Source organism: Poecilia reticulata, linkage group LG17, assembly GCF_000633615.1.
Source record: "Poecilia reticulata strain Guanapo linkage group LG17, Guppy_female_1.0+MT, whole genome shotgun sequence".
In the NCBI taxonomy this organism is placed as follows: Eukaryota; Metazoa; Chordata; class Actinopteri; order Cyprinodontiformes; family Poeciliidae; genus Poecilia; species Poecilia reticulata.
Window position 1 is genome coordinate 11994843 of NC_024347.1, and position 21600 is coordinate 12016442.

A 21600-nucleotide genomic window follows, 5' to 3' on the forward strand; every position below is an offset into this window, starting at 1 on the left:
CATTCTCACAGATCGAGCAAGCATTTCCGGGCAACATACATGTCTGAAAATGTTTCATTCATTAAGCAGTCTCTCAGTCTGACCGACCCTCATCGGGGGAATACATCCTCCATGATGGCTGAAGGTCAAACAGCACATTTCCGAGAGTGCACAAGTCATTTCCTCCACATTTTAATGACTAAATCAGTCAGAAACCATGTGGAAAGCTTGCAGCTTAATGGATAGAGGGGAGGGGAATTCAGAAAATACAACTAAAGGCTTTTATTTTAAAAAAGCAAAAATTGTATCCACAAAACCATCAAAATGACATGTTTAGAGTTTAGAATGTTTTATTATAGTTTATTGTGATAGCATTTTCATTTTTCCTTTTTTTTAGGTTTTATTTTTTCCAAAGAACAAACACAGCAAATAACTTTGAGGGGAAGGAGGAAGAAGAGGTAAGACCAAGAGAGAGAGAGAGAGCGAGAGAGAGAGATAGATGAAGAGGAAGAGAGAGAGAGAGGAGGACCACATACATAAGATAGATCAATCCATAGATAGATAAGTAGGTGGGTAGATAGATACATCAGGTTTGGCTTGATCCTCCTCCTGTAACCACTGTGGGTTCACACGTACACTCACGCGCGCACACTACATGTCGGTTTACAAAGGATAATTAGCGTCAGAAGAAGATTAATAACCATTTGAATATACCAAGGAATTTCAAAAATAAACTAATATTAKAGAGGAGCACACTGCCAAGGAAAACGGACTCACTCGCACTGATGTCAAACCCAAAAAGTTACACGGTTAGCTTGGAGAGAAAAGACGAAAAACAAAACAAAACAAAAAAAACTACACAGCTTGTTTAGATAGACAGGAAAATATGTATACTTCATCTATGCATGCATACATATACTGTATGCAGCCTGTGTACATGTGTGCGCGCTTAGAGGGGATAAGAAAGGAAAGATTTGTTTCAAATGCCCCAATTCATACACAAAAAGAAAAAACATTTTTTAAAACAGGCCTCTTTCTAGATMAATCTCCCAACGTGTGCGTCTACGCGTGTGCAACGCAGCGCCAGCTAACTCATTAGTGGTGAAATGCCTAACTGCAGATAAAGGGTCGCTCATTTTCGCAGCTGTCCAGGTCTCTCGGGGGGGAAATCGAGGGGGTGTCGAAGTTAAGGCAGACAGTTGTTTTCAGGTCAGACTACAGAGGGGCAGAGGAGATGTCTTGCACCAGCCCACTTTAATATTGATAAAACACAGGTAAACACAATATTTTGGCATTCAAAGTAGGTACTGCACAGTCTGTGAAAGAAAAAAAAAAAGTGCGAGAATGTGAAAAAGGGGGAATGGAGCGACAATGARTGGCTGTAGAAGCAGAAAACGGGGCTGATTACATTTTTGATTTTGAAGCAGGAAAATAAAACAAAACAAAAAGAGAACATTGCAGCAGTGATCGATCAAGCTCTAAACAGCACACGCTACACATCTGGCAGCTAATTCAGGGTGGAGATCTTAGCTCGCTTATAAGGGAGATGCTCTTGACATTTTCAGACCCGAGTCAAAGTCCCCCCATGAGGGACTCGGAATACCTTTGCTCGGTCCTGTTAACAGCCTGTTATCATTCATTCTTGTCATTTAAAAAGAAAGGGCACTTCCAACCCCAATGTACCAGGGCGGCCGAGCTCCTTCGGGTTTAAATGAGAACAGTTCGAAATGGTAAAAAGCCGCTTTGACGGTCCTGAGCAGCRTCTTTCTACGATCCTGGCTAAGACTTTTAACTAGACCACAACATGCCACGCTTCATCTGAAACAGCCAACACGGCTACGGAAACCTAAAGAGCCATATATACACAGAAATGCGCCCGATAAATACATATATAAAAAAAAAAAGTCAATTTCTTTTTCCCCCCATTCGTTTTTCTTTTTTGTCTYGAGCCATCGCTCGACAACCCTTAACGTTTTTCTTTTTTAAACTTTCCCGCTCGACTTTTCTGCTGTTCCAAAAGGATCGATGTTCACACTCAACAGTTTGGTCTTTTATTCTCTACCCAGGCGTTTCAAAACACTTTATCCAAAAGTTTTTGTTTTGTAGTGTTTATGAAATACAAAAAAACAAAACAAAACAAAAAAAAACATGTGTGAGCTGACARAGAGGACACAAAGACCGCAGGTCTACAAAGTAACATGACAAAGATAATGAGGGGAAAGCATGGACAAAAATGACATGATTTGCATCTTTCTTTTTCTCTTTTTTTTATACAAATAATACAGAGCGACTCAAACACCTCCCACACATCACAAACCAACATCCTGGAATATTTGTGCTGTCCCTATACTCACAGGCGCAGCATGAAATCTGACTCAGCATGCAGAAACATGTCCTGCCATCATGTCTTGCTTTTAAAAATGCGTAAGGTTGTGTGTATAGACACAACATGGTGCCTGTTTTATTTTTTTTTCCTTTTCTTTTTTCTGACTGCTCAGTTCTAACAAAGTCAGCTCAAAGCAGCCAATGGCAGCTCTTTGTCAGTTTCAGTTCCTGCAATATACCAACATCCACGTGAATCGAGAGGAAACTTGTGAATTAAATCTCTGCCATAGGTTCGTGTTTTTACTCGAATGCCTAAAATTCTTTGTATCCGACCAAAAAAAAGCACAAAACATCTGAAATGAATGTGTAAATCTGCAGGTGAAGCTGACTCTGTCCTCATACAAGGATGCTTAAGACACTCAGGATGCACAGATGGATGGATGGATGAAGCGGTAGASAGAGAGAAGTTAAACTGTTAGTGGGCCTGGACAGTTCTGTAGAAACGCGAYGGAGGGTTGGAGAGGGTGAGGAGGAGGAAAAGRWGGAGAAGGAGGAGGAARAAGGGCTAGGGCTGGAGGAGGCGGTGTGTTGTGGGACTTCAGCAGCAGCCGCCTCCGGCATGTTGGCCTCCCTGGCTACTGGACAGTGTGGAGTTGGTGGTGGGATGCTGGGGTCCAATCTTAATACCATTAGCCTGTGTGGAGAGAGAGAAACACAGGGGAAAATAAAAATTAAAACATGTACAGACAGTTCCTTGATAAAATAAGGAAGTAAGAAATATTTGTGACATAGAGGACATTTTCTTAATCTGATTTGAGCTCAAACTTTGATGAAAAAAAAGAAAAGAAAAATAAGTAATTTGACGGAAAAAAAATATGCTTTAAAACTTTCATGTAAGCTTATTAAGCTGTTTCCCGCTGAAGGTTGAACCTCCCACCGGAGCTCAAGACTTCTGCAGCCTCCAACATGTTTTCTTYCAGCGCTGTTCTGTATTCAGCTCCATGTTCATGTTCCCATTAACTTTGACCAGATTCCCTTTTCCCAGCTGAAGGAAAGGATCCCTGCATAACATTTCCCACCGGCAGCTGTATTACCTTTCTTTATGCAAATTACTTTTAGTCAAATCTCGAAAATAATAATAATAATTTAAAAAAAAAACACAAGTAGCGATTCGATAATAACATAGTGCGGGTATTTATTTATTTTTTAAACAATACAGGATGTGAAACCAATAACTAAAAATGTAGCAGTTTATGTGACTGGACAAACTCTCAGTGTCAAATAATCTGGACAAGTTTCCATTAGCTGCAGTTTGTCTTAAACTTGGGTGAAAAGGAAGATTGTCAACTTTTATGTCAAGCACACATCAAATTCCACCTTTTCTCACCAATTCACTGATGTGTGATAATCTATGGTTGATGGGATTCAAGCTTCTTGAAAACGGTACAGAATCAGATTCAGTCACTAACATTTATTTACTAATAAACACAACCTTACAGCACATTAGGGCTCAAATAATTAATTGGATTAATTGTGATTAATCAATTATTGAAATAATCGTCAACTAATTTAGTAGATTCATCATTAACTGGAGGATACACATTAAAAAGGTAATTTGGTGGAAAAAAGAAATTAGTAATCAAGCTAAAACTGTAGAAAATATATACATATAAAAACATACATTTGGCACTTTTGTCTGCAAATATGTTTTAGCCAAAASTCCTCAAGTGGTGTAGTTTTAGCTCGCTAGTAAAGGAATTTACATTGTACAGCAGTTTAAGCAATAAAATGCAATTTCTTTTCATTAGAAACTGAATTGAACAGTTTATTTGCATCTTCTAATGCAAGTTGTTAATTGAAAAATTTGTAAAACGTGCCATTTTTTTTGTCCAATTAATCAATTAACTGCCAGAATCAATTACTAAATTAACTAAGTCTTACAAGGCACACAGAGTTAAGCTAAATAGTTCCAGAAACACTAGATTTCAAATAAAGTTTAGTCTTATTTGGGCAGAGGCTGAGCTTATTATGTAAAAGCTCCCATTGCATTTACTCTTCACTGGCAACTTAGAAAAAAAAAAAAAAAGAAAAAAAAAAAAGCAATCTCACAAAGCGTTAACCATGACGAGGGAATACGTTAATTGAAAGCACAGACATAAACGTGCAATCACATTCACCGACTACAATCGAAAGACGTTTGAATAACCGCTTCATATGGCTTTCAAGGTGAGATTAACGGCGCACAGGGCCTGCGGGGCTTTCTATTAGATCACATCATAGAGGGAGCAACAGGTGCTGCTGCGCTGCACAAAGGCAGAGGAAACACCAGCAGCAGCACTCAAGGACAACAGGATAAAAAAGAACAGCACAAATAAAAGAGGAGTAACTGAGAAGGAGGCAGGCAGGTGGGTGGTAGGGAGACACTTTCATCTCTCTGAGCTGTAGTGCTCACTTTCCCTCTGCGTTTCATCAGCTCTCTCTCTCTTTTCCTTTCTTTCTCTCTCCCCCCTGTGTGGCTGTAGCCTCGCTCGGTCGCTCTCTCCGTCTGTATATATTTATCTCTCCCTCCCAGTGCAACTCTCCTCCTACACTCGGTAGCAGTGGTGCCTCTGGGAAACACTGTATGCCTTTAAATCACATTTATTGAGCTAAGGCCATGTGTGTGTTTTCTCGTAGCGGCTGCCAACATTTCTGGTGGGGCTTCCCTTTCTCTCTCTCGAAGCTCAGTCAGCTGATGTGGTTTGGCCGGCCGGCYGGCCTCCGTCTGACTGTTACTAATAATGAAAACGCCGASCGGCTCGCCCAGCACTCTCTGCCCAACACCTGCGTTCGCTGGCTGAGGGGGCCGAATACGGTCCGAAACACATGTGGAAGCAGTCAATGGATTCACACGGGTCTATTTATTACCAACGATAGCTAGCACGTGTTAGCTGTTGCAGACTGGAAGGCCTACAGACAGTAGGTTTCAAAGCTGTAAAAATGGGTGTACCACAAGGTTCCGATTTGGGGCCACTGATGTTGCGTTTGTAATATCAACGATCTGCCTAAAAGCTATAAAGACGCTCAGTGTCAAGTCTATGCAGATGACGCTGTCGTAACATAAATAATGTGATTGTAAAGACTCAGCATGACAGCAGGTGGTGGAGCTCTAGAGCAGATAAAAGATGTGTTAATGGACGTGTTCCAGAAGTAGTTGGAAACCGATCAGTGGCCGTGACGATGGAGATTATAATGCAAAATATGTTATTTAACTTTTTGCATTTAGAAAGAGATATTAGATTTAATTAATTCAGCACGAGTAATGGAAAAATTAATATATTTCAGACAATTTTCAGCAGCTAAATTTCTATACTGGCAATTCCTTTAGTAAAAATTAAACAAGAAAAAAAAAGGCTCTTTCAGAGCATTGTTTGGCATTTAAGTGGCCCTTAATCATCCTCACTATAAGAACCCTAGGTAAAGTTTAAACTCAGATATAAAGTCGACCAGAAATCAAAAGAGCAGTGAGGGGAGCCTTCTCTCCATTTTTAAATKACTATTTATGACTCAYATCTTATTTTTCTTACACAAAATTATGCAGACATGGGAAATGATTCCTTCATTTTTCAGACATAGGAACCGGGTTTTAAGTTCTCTCTCTACGATTAAGTAAATTCTGTATTTACGTTCTGGGTCCATATGTGCACGAGCGCCATCATAATTTATGTAACCAGAGAACATAGGGGCAGAAACTATACTGTGTACTTAACAGGTTGCAGAGATTGCCATCTCGATGACTAATTAGCAAACCGAGAGTGTAACCACTTATGTGAAAATTTTAATAAATCATGCAGTGATTCAAAAAGGACTGAAGGGGAGCGTGGCGGTGAATTCTTTCCTTCTTTATAAACACCTGACAACAATCAGAAAAGATTTAAGGTAACAGCGACGAAAGAAGTGGCACGATGYGAGTCATTCGTCCACTCTTTGCTGAAGGGGTGTGCAAAAGCAGAGACCGTACAGGCAGCATGCAACAATGCTTTACAGTGATGCACCACAAGGGGAAAAGGCCGGGTCTRTACATTAGCGCTTTTAGGAAGTTCTGTTTTAGAAACAGCCGCAGATGTTCTGCTTTTAACGGCGACATCTACAAAAGGCTGTAAGCAGACATCTTTAATGCCTGAAAACCGAAAACAACAACGGGTAACACACAACGATAACAMGCTAAGGCTGAAAGAATGGAAAGAATGAAGAAGTGGGGAGTTTAGGCTTACCACCAAAGCACAGCAGATATAAATATATATATATGTTCCTGAACAACTGCTTTCTCACAGTCAAAAGGCGAATTAAAAAAAAAAAAAGAACTGCGCTTTCAGCTGAGGTGAGAGTGGATTGTCTATATGACCTCCTTTCTGATCAAGGGGTCCTGCTGTCGTCAGCACTTTCGTTCCATAGTGGGGCATTAATTATTGGCTGTAAGCAGATGCAAGTCGGACATATATTGCACACCCTTAATTTGTCCAACTCGCAGTTCGCTCTCGGTCCGACCATCTTCATGTGGAAGTAATCGGATTAACATTTCAGCTCAATGACTGGCTGCACAACTAAACTTTTCTGCTTCCTTTGCTGTTCCATAGATAGAAATTTGGCTGACAGTGACTGGGCTGACAGGCAGCTTACAGGCTGACTGGCTGAGTGAGTGTTTGTTTTCTTGCTGAATGACCGAGACCTTGTGGGACGTGAGGAATTTATGAGCTGGCAATATGCCAAGAGAGCGAAAAAGAGAGAGAGAGAGGAAGAGAAAGAGAGAGACTAAGGAGTGAAGAGTGGAAGTGGAAAATAGAGCAGAGGAAAGGAGGAACACAGGGAGTTTTGCTTGGCTGGAGTCAAAGGAAGGAGAGGGTTTTCTTCCCCCCCCCCTTTCCACCTCTTTTTTTTTTTTTTGAGGCTAGAGGGAGCGTGGCAAACCACACACACAGCTGGAAATCCACGCTCAAGAGAAAAAGGGAACAGAACAAAGACTGGAAAAGAGAGGAAGAAAGGCCCTGAAAAAAAAGAGGACAAGAACCCAGAAGCTTAAAAAAAAAAAAAGAAAAACAGAGGGGTTTTAGTGTGCTTTACCTCGTTGTTGATATCAAACACGCCCTCCTGGATCTTCTCATAGATCTCCTTGGCTGTGTTGATGAAAGCCTGAGACGGAGACAGGAAGAGAGACAGATGAAGCGGAGAGATTTGATTCATATTTGCGCGCAGAAATAAGCCCGCACAGCTCTTTGGGAATTTTCTTTTTAAACAGGGTTGCCTTACAAAATTATTTGCTGGGCGTTTCAGTAGCTAGCAAGCGGGTRTTMATTTCACCATTCTTGACTTCTGGTTTCTGCCAGGTTTTTGTTTTTTATTATCTTTACAGTAAAGCCACCCTTTTACAACGGAATGTGTAAACTGCTTTGCTGAACATTTCATCCGGGTGTGGCAACTGTCCGTAAAGTAATGCAGACTTCCTGGTTAACTGCTGAACATTCACGAGCTATGCATGTGGAAAAACACACCCTGCAGACAATAATAAACCTCAACCGGTGTTGTGAGAGCACATGCATGTGTTATTGATGTGTGTGTGTGTGTGTGTGTGTGTATGTGTGTGTGTGTGCGCGCGCGCTATGAGCCTTTTCATTTGCACTCATCAGATTACAGAAAACTTTTCGTAAGGCCACAATATGACTGGCATTGTTTTTCCCAGATAGTAACTTCAAAAACGAGAAGGGTGGGAAAACCTTTTGGATTAAAAAACAAAAAAACAGAAAACAGAAATACCTGCATCCTTCTAAAATCCAGTAAAATATAGTCGTAAGAAGCTCAAATGGGAAAAATGTGATTTTTTTAATAAAGGCCATAACTTTTCTAGAAACTATTAAGAAAAAAGATAAAACAATCATGCTTAGTATGCAGTGAAGCAACAAATGGTGCTAGCTTAGTAAGAAGACCAAAGGTAAGTAGAAACAGATGCTGGTCATTTTGCACTTCCGCTGTTTTGTAGCCTGGTAGCTCTGGTCAATTCGCACCAAAGTTGTTCCAGGTAAACAGCCCCAGTCACCGGACATTTTCTACTGATCCTGCCTCAATCTGTGTTCCCCTTGGAGATGTGCTGCACTCAGTTATACAATTAAAATTTTAAACTAACCTTCTGTAATTGGTTGATAGCCCGCCGTAAAAAAGAAAATTTAGTTTTATGAATCCGTTAAGTGTCATCTACAAGTGGGGTGTCACTCTGAGGTTTTTGGTTTGAACAGGGGTCATAATCAATCTTGTATCATAATCACAAGTCCAGTAAAAAAATTACTATTAAGAATCACAAATCTAGAAAATAAATAAATAAATAAAAAAAAACATCTGAAAAGGTTTAAATACATGGAAACAGAAGAATTAGCAAAGGAGGCAAATTAATCTGGAGTCATAAAAACACCAACAACTGCTGCAATTACATCTAGTTGGTTTAATGGACTCCAATTAGTTCCCATTATTGAAATAGGCTAATTTGTCCTTAATGTGGATGCAAGTCTTTTACAAGGCACGCGAGAAAAAGTCTTGTTGAGCAAGTACACTGCATTAAAAACAAAAACAAACTTTAAAGTCAGCAAAACCAAGCAGATCATCAAGGAATTATTTTACTTCACCATCTTTGAAAGTCTTTTGGAGGCTCTGAGCATGAAGACACATGCCGTCACGTCTATAAAGTACGCCTATAGCTTTATATGTGCCACCATTTTGTAGGATGTGGGTGTAGTAGGACGAAAGGTTTTATCGTCTTTTACTGCGTCTGGAAGGATAATGGTACTTTTTTCCTAAGACATCAGTGTCTCTCCTCCTATGAATTTACTTTCCATACTTAACCATGACAACCTGAGGGGGAAGGCTGTGCCTCCATGTGGTCAAATGATTAGCTGAATTATTCAAAACGCAGGTTGGACTGCTGTCAGCTATAGCCACTTCAAGCACACAACATTGAAAATATGAATAGCAAATATGAATAGCATTGGCAGGAGGTTACATAATGCCAGTATTAATATTAATAATAATTGCCAGCTGAGGCAATTTCATAACAGTGGTAGGTAGATGTGTGTGGTTTACATGCAGAGATGTCAAGCAATTATTTTATATGTCCCACAAATATGTGGCAGTGAACAGATTAGCTTTGGAGATATTTACTAAAAGATACAAATCTTTCATATGTCARCGCTAGCTGGGCTTCTGCCAAAAATAAACAGTTGCGTTGTATAAAACGTGTTCTCACAGGAGACAGAATACAGCTAATCAGAAGACTGAGACCTTTTAAACACTTGTCTGTTTTGTTTTATGCTTATAAAAAGGATGTTAGGATTTTACCAGCACAAGACATCAATTCGGTTTTAAAGTATAGCATTTCTTAACGCATGCTATTCAAGCGTCTCCAAGGCTCTTGGAAGGAGGATCTTGTTAGAGAATACAGTTGGACGTTAGTGTAGATCGGGAGTAAAAATCGAGCATGGATTAGCACAGAATCCATCTTTCTTCTCCACACACACACACACACATACACACACACACAGTTACAAACAACTCAGAGGATCAAAGTTGATTCAATAAAGTGGAATTAAAGATCCCAGAGCGACTGCCCTATGACTACAGGTATCGATGCTTCTGTCTCCAGGGGAAGTATCTTATGAGTTACGATTGGAGGATTTTAACTGGAGAGCAATAACTGGGATAAACTACATGAGCGACTTCAGCTGCGATCCCACACTATGTGGCTTGCAGACTGTTTCACTGAGCACATATGATATGTAACATGCAAAAAAAAAAAAAAAAAAACTGTGCTGAGAAACGAAAAATGTGTTCTGAACTCCTCTCTGGCACCTGTCAAAAATAGACTGAGCCCAAGGGTGCTCTCTACTCTGTGATGTCCTGCTCCCTCCTGCGCTCCTTCCTTCCCTCCTCACATCACTACACCTCTTGTTCCTTCGTATCTCTCTACCGTGGAATGATGGCGAGGTGAGACGAGGGTTAAACTAAGAACTAATAAGAAAATACTCTACAGAAGAAATAAGCACAGGAGAAGAGAGAAATGAAGAGCGAGAGGGGAAGTGGGCAGTGGTTGGCGTGAGGATCTTTATGAAGGATTTAGGAGAGGGCAGGGAGATGAGACGATGAAAGCATGCTCGCAGGATCTCTCCGTCTGTCTCTAAAGACCATCCCATCAACCCCAGTGTCCACCCACAGACCCTGACGACAAACTCTGCACACTGATTGGCTGCTGGATGTCGCTGAGGAAAGGTGGGGTGGAAGTTATGAATATGTATGAACTTTAACTGGTTGATATACTGCTGGAAAATAGGAGGAGAGATGATGGGGGAAGGAAGGAAGGAGGAAGAAATGAATGAAAGAGGGCAGGAAGACCTAAATGAGGAAAGGACGGAAGCCGCGCCGGAGGAGGGGAGGGGACGGGAGAGGGGGGATGGCAAAAAAAAAAAGAAAAAGCAATGACGAGTGGGAAGGGGGAGGTGAAGTATGAGAGGTAAAGAGCAAATGATGGACGTCGAGGGATGAGGAGGGATGGAGCGAGGAGAGATGAAGGGAAGGGAGGAGAGGAGAGGCATCAGGAGGATTCAGAGGACACTAATGAGACAAATTAATCATACCACACACACACACACACACACACACACACACACACACACACACACACACATATATACCCCTCCCCCCAAATCTTAACTCCAGAAGAGCGCAGCTCAACAGTGTTGTGGGTGTGAGCGTTTGTATGATATAGACTGGTCAAGAGAAGGTTGGAGACGGACAGGGGGGGAAAAAATCTATGTAAAAAAAACAGAGAAAGAGTGTGTGTGTGTGTGTGTGTGTGTGTGTGTGTGATGTGCCTCTGGGTGGCATGCTGTGCTGTGTAGGATGGGATTAGTTATGTGATTGGATAAGTGAGAAGGGGGTCCCAGAGGAGCAGGCCTCGCATTCACTGCAACAACACCAGGGGTGTGTCTGTATGCAGGGCGGAGCCATGCATTCAGCGTGCTAACCGCAGTTCAAAACGTTAATGTGATCCATGCAGGGTTAGGCTCCATCACTGTCACCCACCCTGCTGCAGCTCTAAAACGTGGACTTCGACTAAATGTGCAACGATCAAATGGCAGATCAACCCTAAAAAGGACAGAACATTAAATGCAACGAATCGTTGCATCTAAAACTTATTTTCATCACACTTATTTTGAGGTAGAGATGCACCAATCAATCAGCCAGAGATATAATCTGCCAATTTCACATTGATCAGTGGTTGGAAGATCAAAATCTCCCCTCCTGCCCCCCTGTTTATTAAACACAGGAAAACTAATAGCGATCCCCTCCTGCCCCCCTGTTTATTAAACACAGGAAAACTAATAGCGACTTCTATTTTTGTCTATAATTCAGTCAAAATAACGTACTTCGGTACTTTTCAGTATAATACAAATTGGAGAAAGAATAAGGTAACGTGGTGTGCTTTAATGCATAAACAGGGATAAATGATCATCAATATCCAAATTGGAATCTGAAAATAAAGTATCTGAATCCATAATCAAACCATGTATATTAARATGCGTTTGACGAGCCATTATTTGCTCCAAATTGTTTTTATAGTTCAGTGGAGAGAAGATGTTTTCATCCAGATGGCTAAAGGAGCATTTAGGGATTTCAGATGTGCCTTATTTCTGTGACCTGGTCGTATAGCTACCTAGGAGAAGCACAACCAAAGGGCACAGTCAAAACAGCCTACCTCCGAGACCATGCTACTTTTTTCAAATATTGTCTCAAACATTCTGTTAAGCATATGCCAAAACTACAGCAATGGGTAATTTGACTCAATTAGATGTCTCAGAAAACATTAACTACCCAGTAGTTAATGTCTCACCAACAATTCCATCCCCAACCAAACCAACCACAAGAGGGTTTGATGACCAATTTAAAAAAAAAAAAAAAATCTGAGCCATTTTTACAGATTTATTCCAAGTCTTTAGAGAAATCCTTCAATAAGTGCTCTGTGCTGCAGACAAACAGAGCTCTAATTCCAGCTACAGATGTCAACAGGCAGCACCAACAACTGTGAAAGAACAGATAATGGCTGTGAAATTGTGGTGTGGCTTGAGATTTATTTGTCTGCAGGGAAAAGGGCTGTTTGGCATTAGCGTTGACCTGTATGGAGCGGCGTATATTTCACGATGACAGGTGGTGTTTAAAGCCGTTCCGAACTCAGGTTCAGGTAAGCTGGTAACCTTAATCCAGTCATTACAGCGGCCATCATCAATTGCTAGTGAGCGTGTGTAATTACCTCCTCTACATTAGAGGCAGTCTTGGCTGAGGTCTCCATAAATATGAGGCCGTGTTCTCTGGCGAAAGCTTCACCTTCCTCTTTTTTCACCTCTCTCCTCGACTCAAGATCGCTGCAAAAACAAGCAAACAACGAATTCAGGTAAAAATCATCCTAAAATAGCTAATTTTTTTAAAGCTATATTTACCCCTAAAATTTCTACCATGAACAAATTACTCATTCGCCTAGAAGTTCTCAAAATTTTGTCATGCTGCAACCACACGGAGCGCAATTTACTTACAAAGCAGTGCATATTGTGAAGTGGATGGCAAAAGAGAATTTTTGTTTGTTTTATAAATAAAAATCTGAAAGGTGTGGTGTGCATTTGTATTTATCTGGACATTTCTTTACACTGAGGTGGTGCTGATAAAGTGCTCTCAGAATTTTGATTTAAAACAAACTTACTTACAGTTGTGTGCTTTGCTTTTAGCTGACTGATATAACGATGTAAGTTTAATGATGAAAATAATGTATATTTTCCACTTAGAGCGTCATAAAACCTCCAGAAAAGTCAACAACTTTACATTAAAATTTTCCTGGCAGCTCTCTTGATTTAACCTTACCTCACATAATGTTAAATCACAAATACTTGAGTATAGAGAGAGAAAAAAAATACAGCAAAAATACAATTGAATGCCAAACATCAGAGTTTGTTTTAAGACATTAAACCTTCTTGCTGTGCACATTTTAGTCTAGACACACCTGTAAGAGGAGCGTACCAAAAGAATACGAAGCTATTCCTTTTCACAATAGAATATTTTCAAGCGTTGGTGATTGCTGCCACACATTGCTGATGGTCCAGCCTTAAGTAGGCCAGCATGTACTCTTCGTTGTGGAAGAAAGGAATAACTCTACCTCTTGTTGCCAATGAGCATGATGACCATATTGGAGTTGGAATGTTGGCGGGCGTCCTCTAACCAGGTCGTCAAGTGGTTGAAGGTGTCCCTTCTGTTGAGCAAGCACAGATTTTTTGGTTTTTCTCTGACTGCACTGTGAAACTGGAAACATAAGAGACCAACAATCTGCTGTTGTGTATATACACACACACACACATTCACGCAGACCCTAATTTAAGAGGTGACAGATATTACTTTCTCTTGAAAACTGTTAGGTGATGTATCACTTCCTCTTTTATTGCTTGAAACATTTAAGAGAAAGAAAAGGCTCATCTTGTCGTCTGATGGTTTAAATAGAAACATTTAAACTGTCTTCTGTCTAATTTGACATCGGGTTCCCCTTAGAAACTACTGCTTCGATGTTTCTGATACCAGGCATATGCAAACAGTTATGCAGGAAGTTTATTGCATTAGACCATTATTGCATTGCACCAGAACATGCATCAGCAGTTGTTCCTTCCTATTCGAAGGCTTTTACGTGTTCTGCACGGTGCAAACAAAAAACAGGAAATTAAAGACAAGAGCTTGATGTGCAGCAAAGATTATTTTTAAGGATCTTTTTTTTTTTTTTAAACCGTAAAAATAAAAAAAATTTAAAAAACAGAAAAGGGGGTCTTTTTAGATTATGTATTTTTGTTGACATGATCTTTGACCTCAAGATGTTCTTCAGCTGCATTTAGAGAGGCTACAACAGAACATTTTACAACACATTAAAACTTCACATCTTTTCATGTTACCACTTTTTAAGACGTTTTTTTTTTCCTTTTTGAGGTTTTATCCAGTTTCTGCGTTTCTTGGAAAATAATCCACAAATTGTTTAATCTCAGTTGAAAGAGCAACACTTGAACATTAAACATTCTTTGAAAAATTCCTAAGAATGTGGATTTACCAGCGGATTCAGAGAACCAACCTGTTCTGGTGGCGTTAAGACTGAACTGCAGATTGTCACGTAATGTTCCTCAGGGCTGCATTCTTTACCTTGTCCTTTTCATAAATAGGATGTCCAGGGGGCACAGTTTTAACGAGTGAATATGTTATTTTCTCCTTTTACCTTGTATATGATATTTAGCTACATGAATCTATAAAAAAAAACTGATTATATGTTTTGGATTGATGTTGATTAAATTTAGAGTGATTGTGTTAAAACGGACCTGAACTATACCCGTATGCCTTGTGAAATTGCTTGGGATGGCATTTGTCATGAATTGGGTCAACATAAAAAAAAAAAAAAAGTTTAATTAAACTAAATAGAGATTATATCCAAGAAATAAAGTCTGGGTTGGTTCTTAAAGGAACCATTAATACTGAAAAGGAAAGGCAGAAAAAGGAGTAAAATTCAGTTTATTTATATTGAAAAAACATTTCCATCATTTGCATTTAGAGTTTCAAATAAAATAGCTCAATACCCCAAGTAGCCATCAAATTTATATATCCTCAATAATTGAAAAAGGCACAATTTTTATCCACCTTTAATCATTTGTTTTTCACTTCAAGTCCAAAACGGGTTTATCTCAAACTAATGGCAAAAGCCAACGTTGCCGACAGGATAGAGAGGCAGCAAAAACAAGAGGTCGGGATCATAACATTGCTCAACAGAAAGTCGTATGACTCATTTTATGCATTTAGATAAGGTGCTGTAGATGTTCACTAAACATAAAGTTGAGCAGTAGCAGCCAGTTCAGACATGTTTGCAATAGCAGCAGGGTGGAGAGAACTCGATGGTATAACAAATTGAGTACAAGTAGAAGGCTGTAGGAGAAAAAGAAAAAAAGAAAAAAAAGAAGAGATTTCAGGAAGGAAGAAAGGTGCCTGTGTTGCCACGCTTGCAGTCACGTTTTTTTTTTTTTTTTTTTTTTTACTACCGAGATGCAGGCTAGTGTAAGCTTATCTGAACATGCATTTCATTCCTTTTTCATGCATCACAAAAAAAGGCTATTATTTAAAGCTGACTTCCAGTATATAGGAATTGGGCTGAGATAGAAGAACAAGCCTTTTCAGTGTTCCTGAATGCATCCTAATTGTGCACGATTGGCTGGGTTACCTTGTGATGTCATAGACTAGCAGTGCTCCGGCTGCTCCTCTGTAGTAAGACCTGGTGATGGACCGGAACGACTCCTGGCCAGCCTGCACACACATACGAACATGTTCGCTAACCAGAAAGAAAATAAAACACGAAACGCCGAAAATACCCGCATCTGCTAATGCTCTGCTTTGTTGACTGGGCTGAAAACGAGTCTCTGATTAATCACATTTAACTTAATAGCAAAATTCGTTTGGGAGTCCCGGTGTAAAGTCCAGCTCCAGGTTTTCAGGCACTGAGGAAGACAGAGCAGAGCCTGTAACTGGATACAATGAAGATCTGTCTTTCACTCTCCATACACCCGTCACGGAGTCACTACTTTCTCTCTACGAGCACGCAGAACCTTCCAGTTTCTCAATTTATGCTAAACAAAGGAGGTCACATAGCGCAGGCTGCAGCGCTGAAGAGTTTCGGATCAGACGTGTAGCCATCATGTCATTCTTGACAGCCCATCCTGCTCAGAGTCACCTTGTACTTTCACTTCCTCTTCCATTATTCCCCTCTCATTGTTTCACCTCTCCTTTGTCTTCCTGCTATCCCTCATCTTTTCTATGAATCTCCCTCTTTCCATCCCTCTTGTCACTATCCAGSATTCTTATTAGCTATCCACCCACCCCCATTCCAAAGTCTATTCATTCTTTGGCTCCGTTCAGTTGTACATTAACAATGTTGTCTGTGTTCGTCCGGGCCACGGAGGAAAACAAAACGGCACTCTATCCCAGCAGCTGCGAGTCCTGCTCTGCTCTGACCTCATCTGAAAAGCCAGACAGACACACAGGCAGCAACACCAAGTCAATGAATCATTCAGCAAGTCAGAGCACCAGGCAGCTAGTTTTGTCTCCCAGAAACACAGGGAGGTTGAGGGAGGGGGGATTTGGAGTCGGTCACCTAACCAGCTAGCAATAAAGCGATGAAAATGCTCGGCTTTCGAATAAAACGTCAAACTAGCTGGTTGATGAAGAGTCTGTAAGTTATTCAGAGGGCAGTCAACCAGCCTGTGATGCCATTAGTGAATAAATGATAAATAAGAGTGTAAGAGAGAGAACACTGTGTCTGTCTGCCATCTGGCCAACAGGCTTTTGTGCAGAAACACACACACACTTATTCATATGGCAAGTGCAGCCCACTCAATGATCCAAATGGCTTCTGTGTTCGCGTTCTGGTGACGGTGTATGATTGCAGAAGGCGAGCCTGGCCTGGTTTCAGTTCGGCCTTCACTGCTCCGTACCTGGATGGGCCAGGTGAACAGTAGTCGTTGTCTAGGGAGAACCAAACATGCAGGACTGAGACACCAGAGGAGCTGGGACAGATACATTGGAGGCCTTTTCGCTCTGGTCTTGTCACTGTTGATTTTTTTATTTTGTTTTTAAATGGAGTTCTAACTCCACCTGCTGGTCGACTGTTTTACTGCACGTAAAAAAAAAGCACTCTTTTTAAGACACTTTTCTTTTTGTACTTTTTATGATACACTGCCCCTACATGGCTTGGCTCAGAACAGCTCAGGAAGCTTTAAAGAGGTGCTTACAGCAGTCAGGAAGACATTAACCCCTTAGCTCCTTCACAGTTAACATTTTTCTCATGAATGGGCGAGGGGGGTGACAACTAAAACGGAAAACCTGCAAATCACAGCAGCCCTTAGCATTCACCTTTATCCTAAAGAGTATTATTAATATTCACAGTGGTGTTTTAAATCAGAACTACCCAACCCTACTTCCTCTTCTGTGAAAACATCAAATTAAAGAGTATTTTGTGGCTGAAAGCCTTAGCTTGTACGATGTGTTAGCATGCTAAGGCTTAACACCATATTCTGAATTTCATTTCTCTCTTAACTTGTAAATCTCGGGGAAAGCAGTTTGAGTCTAGTACTTATTAAGAAAAAAAATCAATAAAAAATTTATAGACTGTCAAAAAGGTTCAGAATGACAGCAGCACGTGTGACCACTGGACACATTAGCTTCCTGGAGGTTTTAGCTAGCAGGGTACATTAACAAATACACTTTCAGGACTTTGTCATCTTCGAAAGTTGCCAACCAAAGTTATGTGGCTTTAAACTAGATTCAGGACTAACAACAAAACAGGAAGCGAAAACCAGCAGCATTATACGTTATATATTCAACCAAAACATTAAAGCAAAATTCACTGAGGTTAGCTGGTGACTTGAATCTACTAAATTCCAAACAGGTCACTGCAACATTTGTGGAAAGAGGACCCAAAAGCTAAACAGTTTCAAAAGCAGTGAGGTGTTTAAATTGAAGTCAGATGAAGACCAGAGATGTAAGAAGCCATTTAAAATTGGATTGAAATTGTATTTTTTAAGGTATGTCTGCAGTTGATTCGGGCTTCAAGGTAGAGCTAAACCTTCAGTAGATTGCAAACATTTTAATGGAGTTCAGTAAAGCTTCTCCATTTGGCCCTTTGTTTCACTCAGTCTCTTTCTATAAAGAGATATGCTGAAGGTGGAAATGTTGGCAGTCTGCTGGAAATCGCAGAATTAAACTAAATTCTATAGAAATACACATTACTACAGAGCTTTTCATAATGCTAGCTATGCTATTTATGATACTGGAGGAAGATACAAAAAAATTATTTACAAAGAAACTCATAGCATCAAAGCCAGACACTGTCAGCTAGAAGTAACTATACTACATATAATTCTCTATTATTGAAAAGTTATAAAATATATATTTATCTATAAATAGAAGCCTGAAGGAAGACATTACCATCATATTTAAGACCTAATTTAAGAGATTTTCAAAGCAGCCTTGCAGCTTACTATTATATCTGCAGACTGCTTTAGAGCGGCCTTTATGAGAAGCAACAACAAGAGGAAATGGAACCGCAGCCAATAGATTATTTACCGTATCCCAGATTTGCAATTTGATCTGTTTGCCATCTATAGTGATCATCCTTGCGCCGAACTCCACACCTAAACGGATAAAAAAAACAGAGGAATAAGAACTGAGCACGTTCTGATAAAGACTTGTTTAAAACCTTCTGATTAATTAATCAACTGCAWGCATTTATAAATTATTTAAAAGGTTTATACATGATCAACACAGAAAGACTAAAAAGAGAGTTCATGTATCATATGGAACAAATGGAGAAGATAGAAAAAAAACAAATTCTGACACAAATGACTAAAAGTGTTTTTTCTGGCTGAGTGAAGCAGAACTTTTGCTGTTCAAGCACATTTATATGACACATCTAAATACTTTTCTTCAAGTTGTCAAATAAAGTAACATTTCTTTATTCAGAATGGTTTGAACTGCTTTTATTTAAACGTTGTCCTTTTAATGCCACACCCAATTCATGATAAATAAATACTGGGACCAACCCAGCCCAGGACTGATCATACGAAAATCTATTTGCATAGTAGGGGCAGACTCTTTATGAAAAAGGAGCCGTGGTTCCTGGGCTTATGTCAAAGGTGTGGTGTTTCTGATATGCATAACGCACAATGTGAAGCACTGAAGCATGCTTTTTAATGCAGATATTACTGAGATCAGCAATGAGTTGACAAGAAATAGGTTTCATCGACAATTTCTCAAATAGATATGCATACAGATGTTTTCAAAATAGGGAATTCTCTAAAGGCTGTTTGCTTAATAACACAGGTACAAATCAAATAAGTTGTTGGAGATTTAAATTTAAATAAATTGAATATTCAAAATTATGTTTGGAATGTTAGAATTCTTACAAAATAGATTCAATATTACATTTTAAAGAGTATTTGTAAGTTTCACAGTGTGAAGGATAAATACATTTTTTTTAGTGTAGCATAAAGTGTTACTTCTGGCAAAGTGCATGAGTTTGTGTCGGCAATTAGTGTCTAATATTTCATCACAACACTTAAATGAATACACGCGTGTCTTTTCTTACCAATGGTGAGGTCGTGAACTGGCTGAAACCGCTTGTCTGTGAACTGTAGTAATAGACATGACTTTCCCACACCTACCAAAGGAAAAAAGGGGAAAGACATACATGAAAAGAAAGCATTTCAACAAGACTGAGCACATCAGTGTTTGTGGGTGACTTAAATATAGGCTTACAAATAAAATCCATGCATATTTAACAGGAGAACAAAGTTCAGATGAACTCAGCAGGGAGGTTATGCAGCTCCCTGCTACTGTTAACTGTTTGTATGTTGAGTGACCAGTTGGCTACTTCCTACGTCTGATACCACTGGTTTTTCCCCCTAGTTGAAAGGGCACTAATGAATCTGCAGTGATTAACACCTTGCTACTCATGATTTCAGCTCCGAATGTTGCTTAAATACTTGAATGTCAAGTAAAAAAAAAAAAAATATCAATAAATGCCCATGTCAGGTCATTTATTCAATATGGCAAACTGTAGTGTTACAGATGTTAAACAGAAGTTGCAAACTGAGGTCTTTGAACACATTCTGATCCTGGTCAGTCGCTTTCAAAGAAGACAGTATTTTCTTCGACATACAACATCCCAAACAACTAAAAAGTAGTTACTCTTAAGACATTTCCATACACACAACATCTTGATAGCCGATATGCTGTGTGTAAGTTTAAAAGTTGATTTGTTTCACCTTTTCAACCCAAGTTTTAATAAAACATTGTTATGTGAACCTATATAACCATTCAAAAAACATTAAGTTCACAGTATTAATGCTGACAGTCACTCACACCCCTCGCGGGTAGGACCATAAACTGATTACTGAACAAGCTGGCTGTTCAGAGTGTCGTAGCCTAGCATTTAAATAATGGAAAATTAAGTGGAAGGACAAAAATGAGGAGGAAAAAAACAGGTACACAGACAAAACAGATGAGAAATTTGAGAGTGAACCAAATTCAAGTTCAGAAGGTGGACTTCAATGTGCATCACCATTTTCCCACCACTTTTCCCAAGGTATATACATCTTAGACACCATGATTTATATCATGGATGGGCTCAAAATAATAATAAAGTCAATTCAACTCTGCAATTGTACTATTAGCATACAGAGATTTAGTACACAACTCCTGATATTCAAAATATCAGCATCCGAGAAAGGCCTTACGAATGCTATATTGCGTGCACTCGTTTTGGGTTCACGACTACAATTCAATATACTGCACAGCTCTACTGGAAAACAAGCATTATCTAAATTAAAAAACGCAGAAGTGAAAAGATACCAAAAAAAGGTGTGGATGAAGTGCTAATGAGAWTGAAAAAGAGAGACACCCAAGAAGGTGACAAAGCAACATGATGCACCTCCTCTGTGGTTTCCAAGGATTGATGCTGCCAGGCAGTGGCGTTGCTAGGAAGGGACAGGGTAATGACAACGATAACAGACAGACCTAATTGACGAGGCTTTGGTAAAAGTAATCATACCATCATCAGCTCTATCACACTTATACGGGGAGGTCTGTGGCTATTTGCACTCTTTCCTAGTAATGCTAGAATTATGGCAACAGAGAACGTTATTCTAAATTGTGCAACGTTTTACCATGTTGTCACCATCCACAATGCTTATCAAACTATCCCAGCACCCTTTCTGGCCCGGCAGCAACAACTTTGATGCCTATGCTGCAGAAAGTAAGGGCAAACTGTCTGTAGCAGACTGCAATCAAAGCCTGTCGGGCTACAATGGTGAAAGTGGTCACAATCACAGCAGCAATTAGTGGGGAACTAGGTAATGTTGCTATAAAAGCACCTTCATCCGGTACCAAGCTGTGGTAATGACGCCTCATCACAGCTTACCGTGAAGATACTTTTAACTGTACCCACACAAACAAGAAAAATCTGAGAACATAGAGACAGGCAGGAGGGAGCAGTTTGGAAATGATATACTGGATCTTTACTGAGGTTTTTAGCTTAAAATAAGTACTATTACAACTGGACATGTAGGAGGTACAGTGGTGTGAAAAAGTGTTTGCCCCCTTCCTCATTTCCTGTTTTTTTGCATGTTTATCCCACTTAAGTGTTTCGGAACATCAAACCAATTT

The 21600-nt window shown here is 39.8% G+C and overlaps 1 protein-coding gene across 1 annotated transcript in view; it reads right to left on the reverse strand.

Annotated features, from left to right (window-relative positions):
- Positions 1 to 1265: 1265 nt before the first annotated feature.
- rab2a (RAB2A, member RAS oncogene family) overlaps positions 1266 to 21600 on the reverse strand; it is a 27675-nt gene continuing 7340 nt past the window's right edge. Inside the window, exons 2-8 of the mRNA XM_008433661.2 lie at positions 19523 to 19594; positions 18502 to 18569; positions 15605 to 15687; positions 13523 to 13615; positions 12629 to 12740; positions 7405 to 7473; positions 1266 to 2998 (exon numbers count right to left, since the gene is read on the reverse strand). Coding sequence (XP_008431883.1) covers positions 2903 to 2998; positions 7405 to 7473; positions 12629 to 12740; positions 13523 to 13615; positions 15605 to 15687; positions 18502 to 18569; positions 19523 to 19594 — 593 coding nt within the window. The 3' untranslated portion in view covers positions 1266 to 2902. The remainder of the gene's footprint in view (positions 2999 to 7404; positions 7474 to 12628; positions 12741 to 13522; positions 13616 to 15604; positions 15688 to 18501; positions 18570 to 19522; positions 19595 to 21600) is intronic.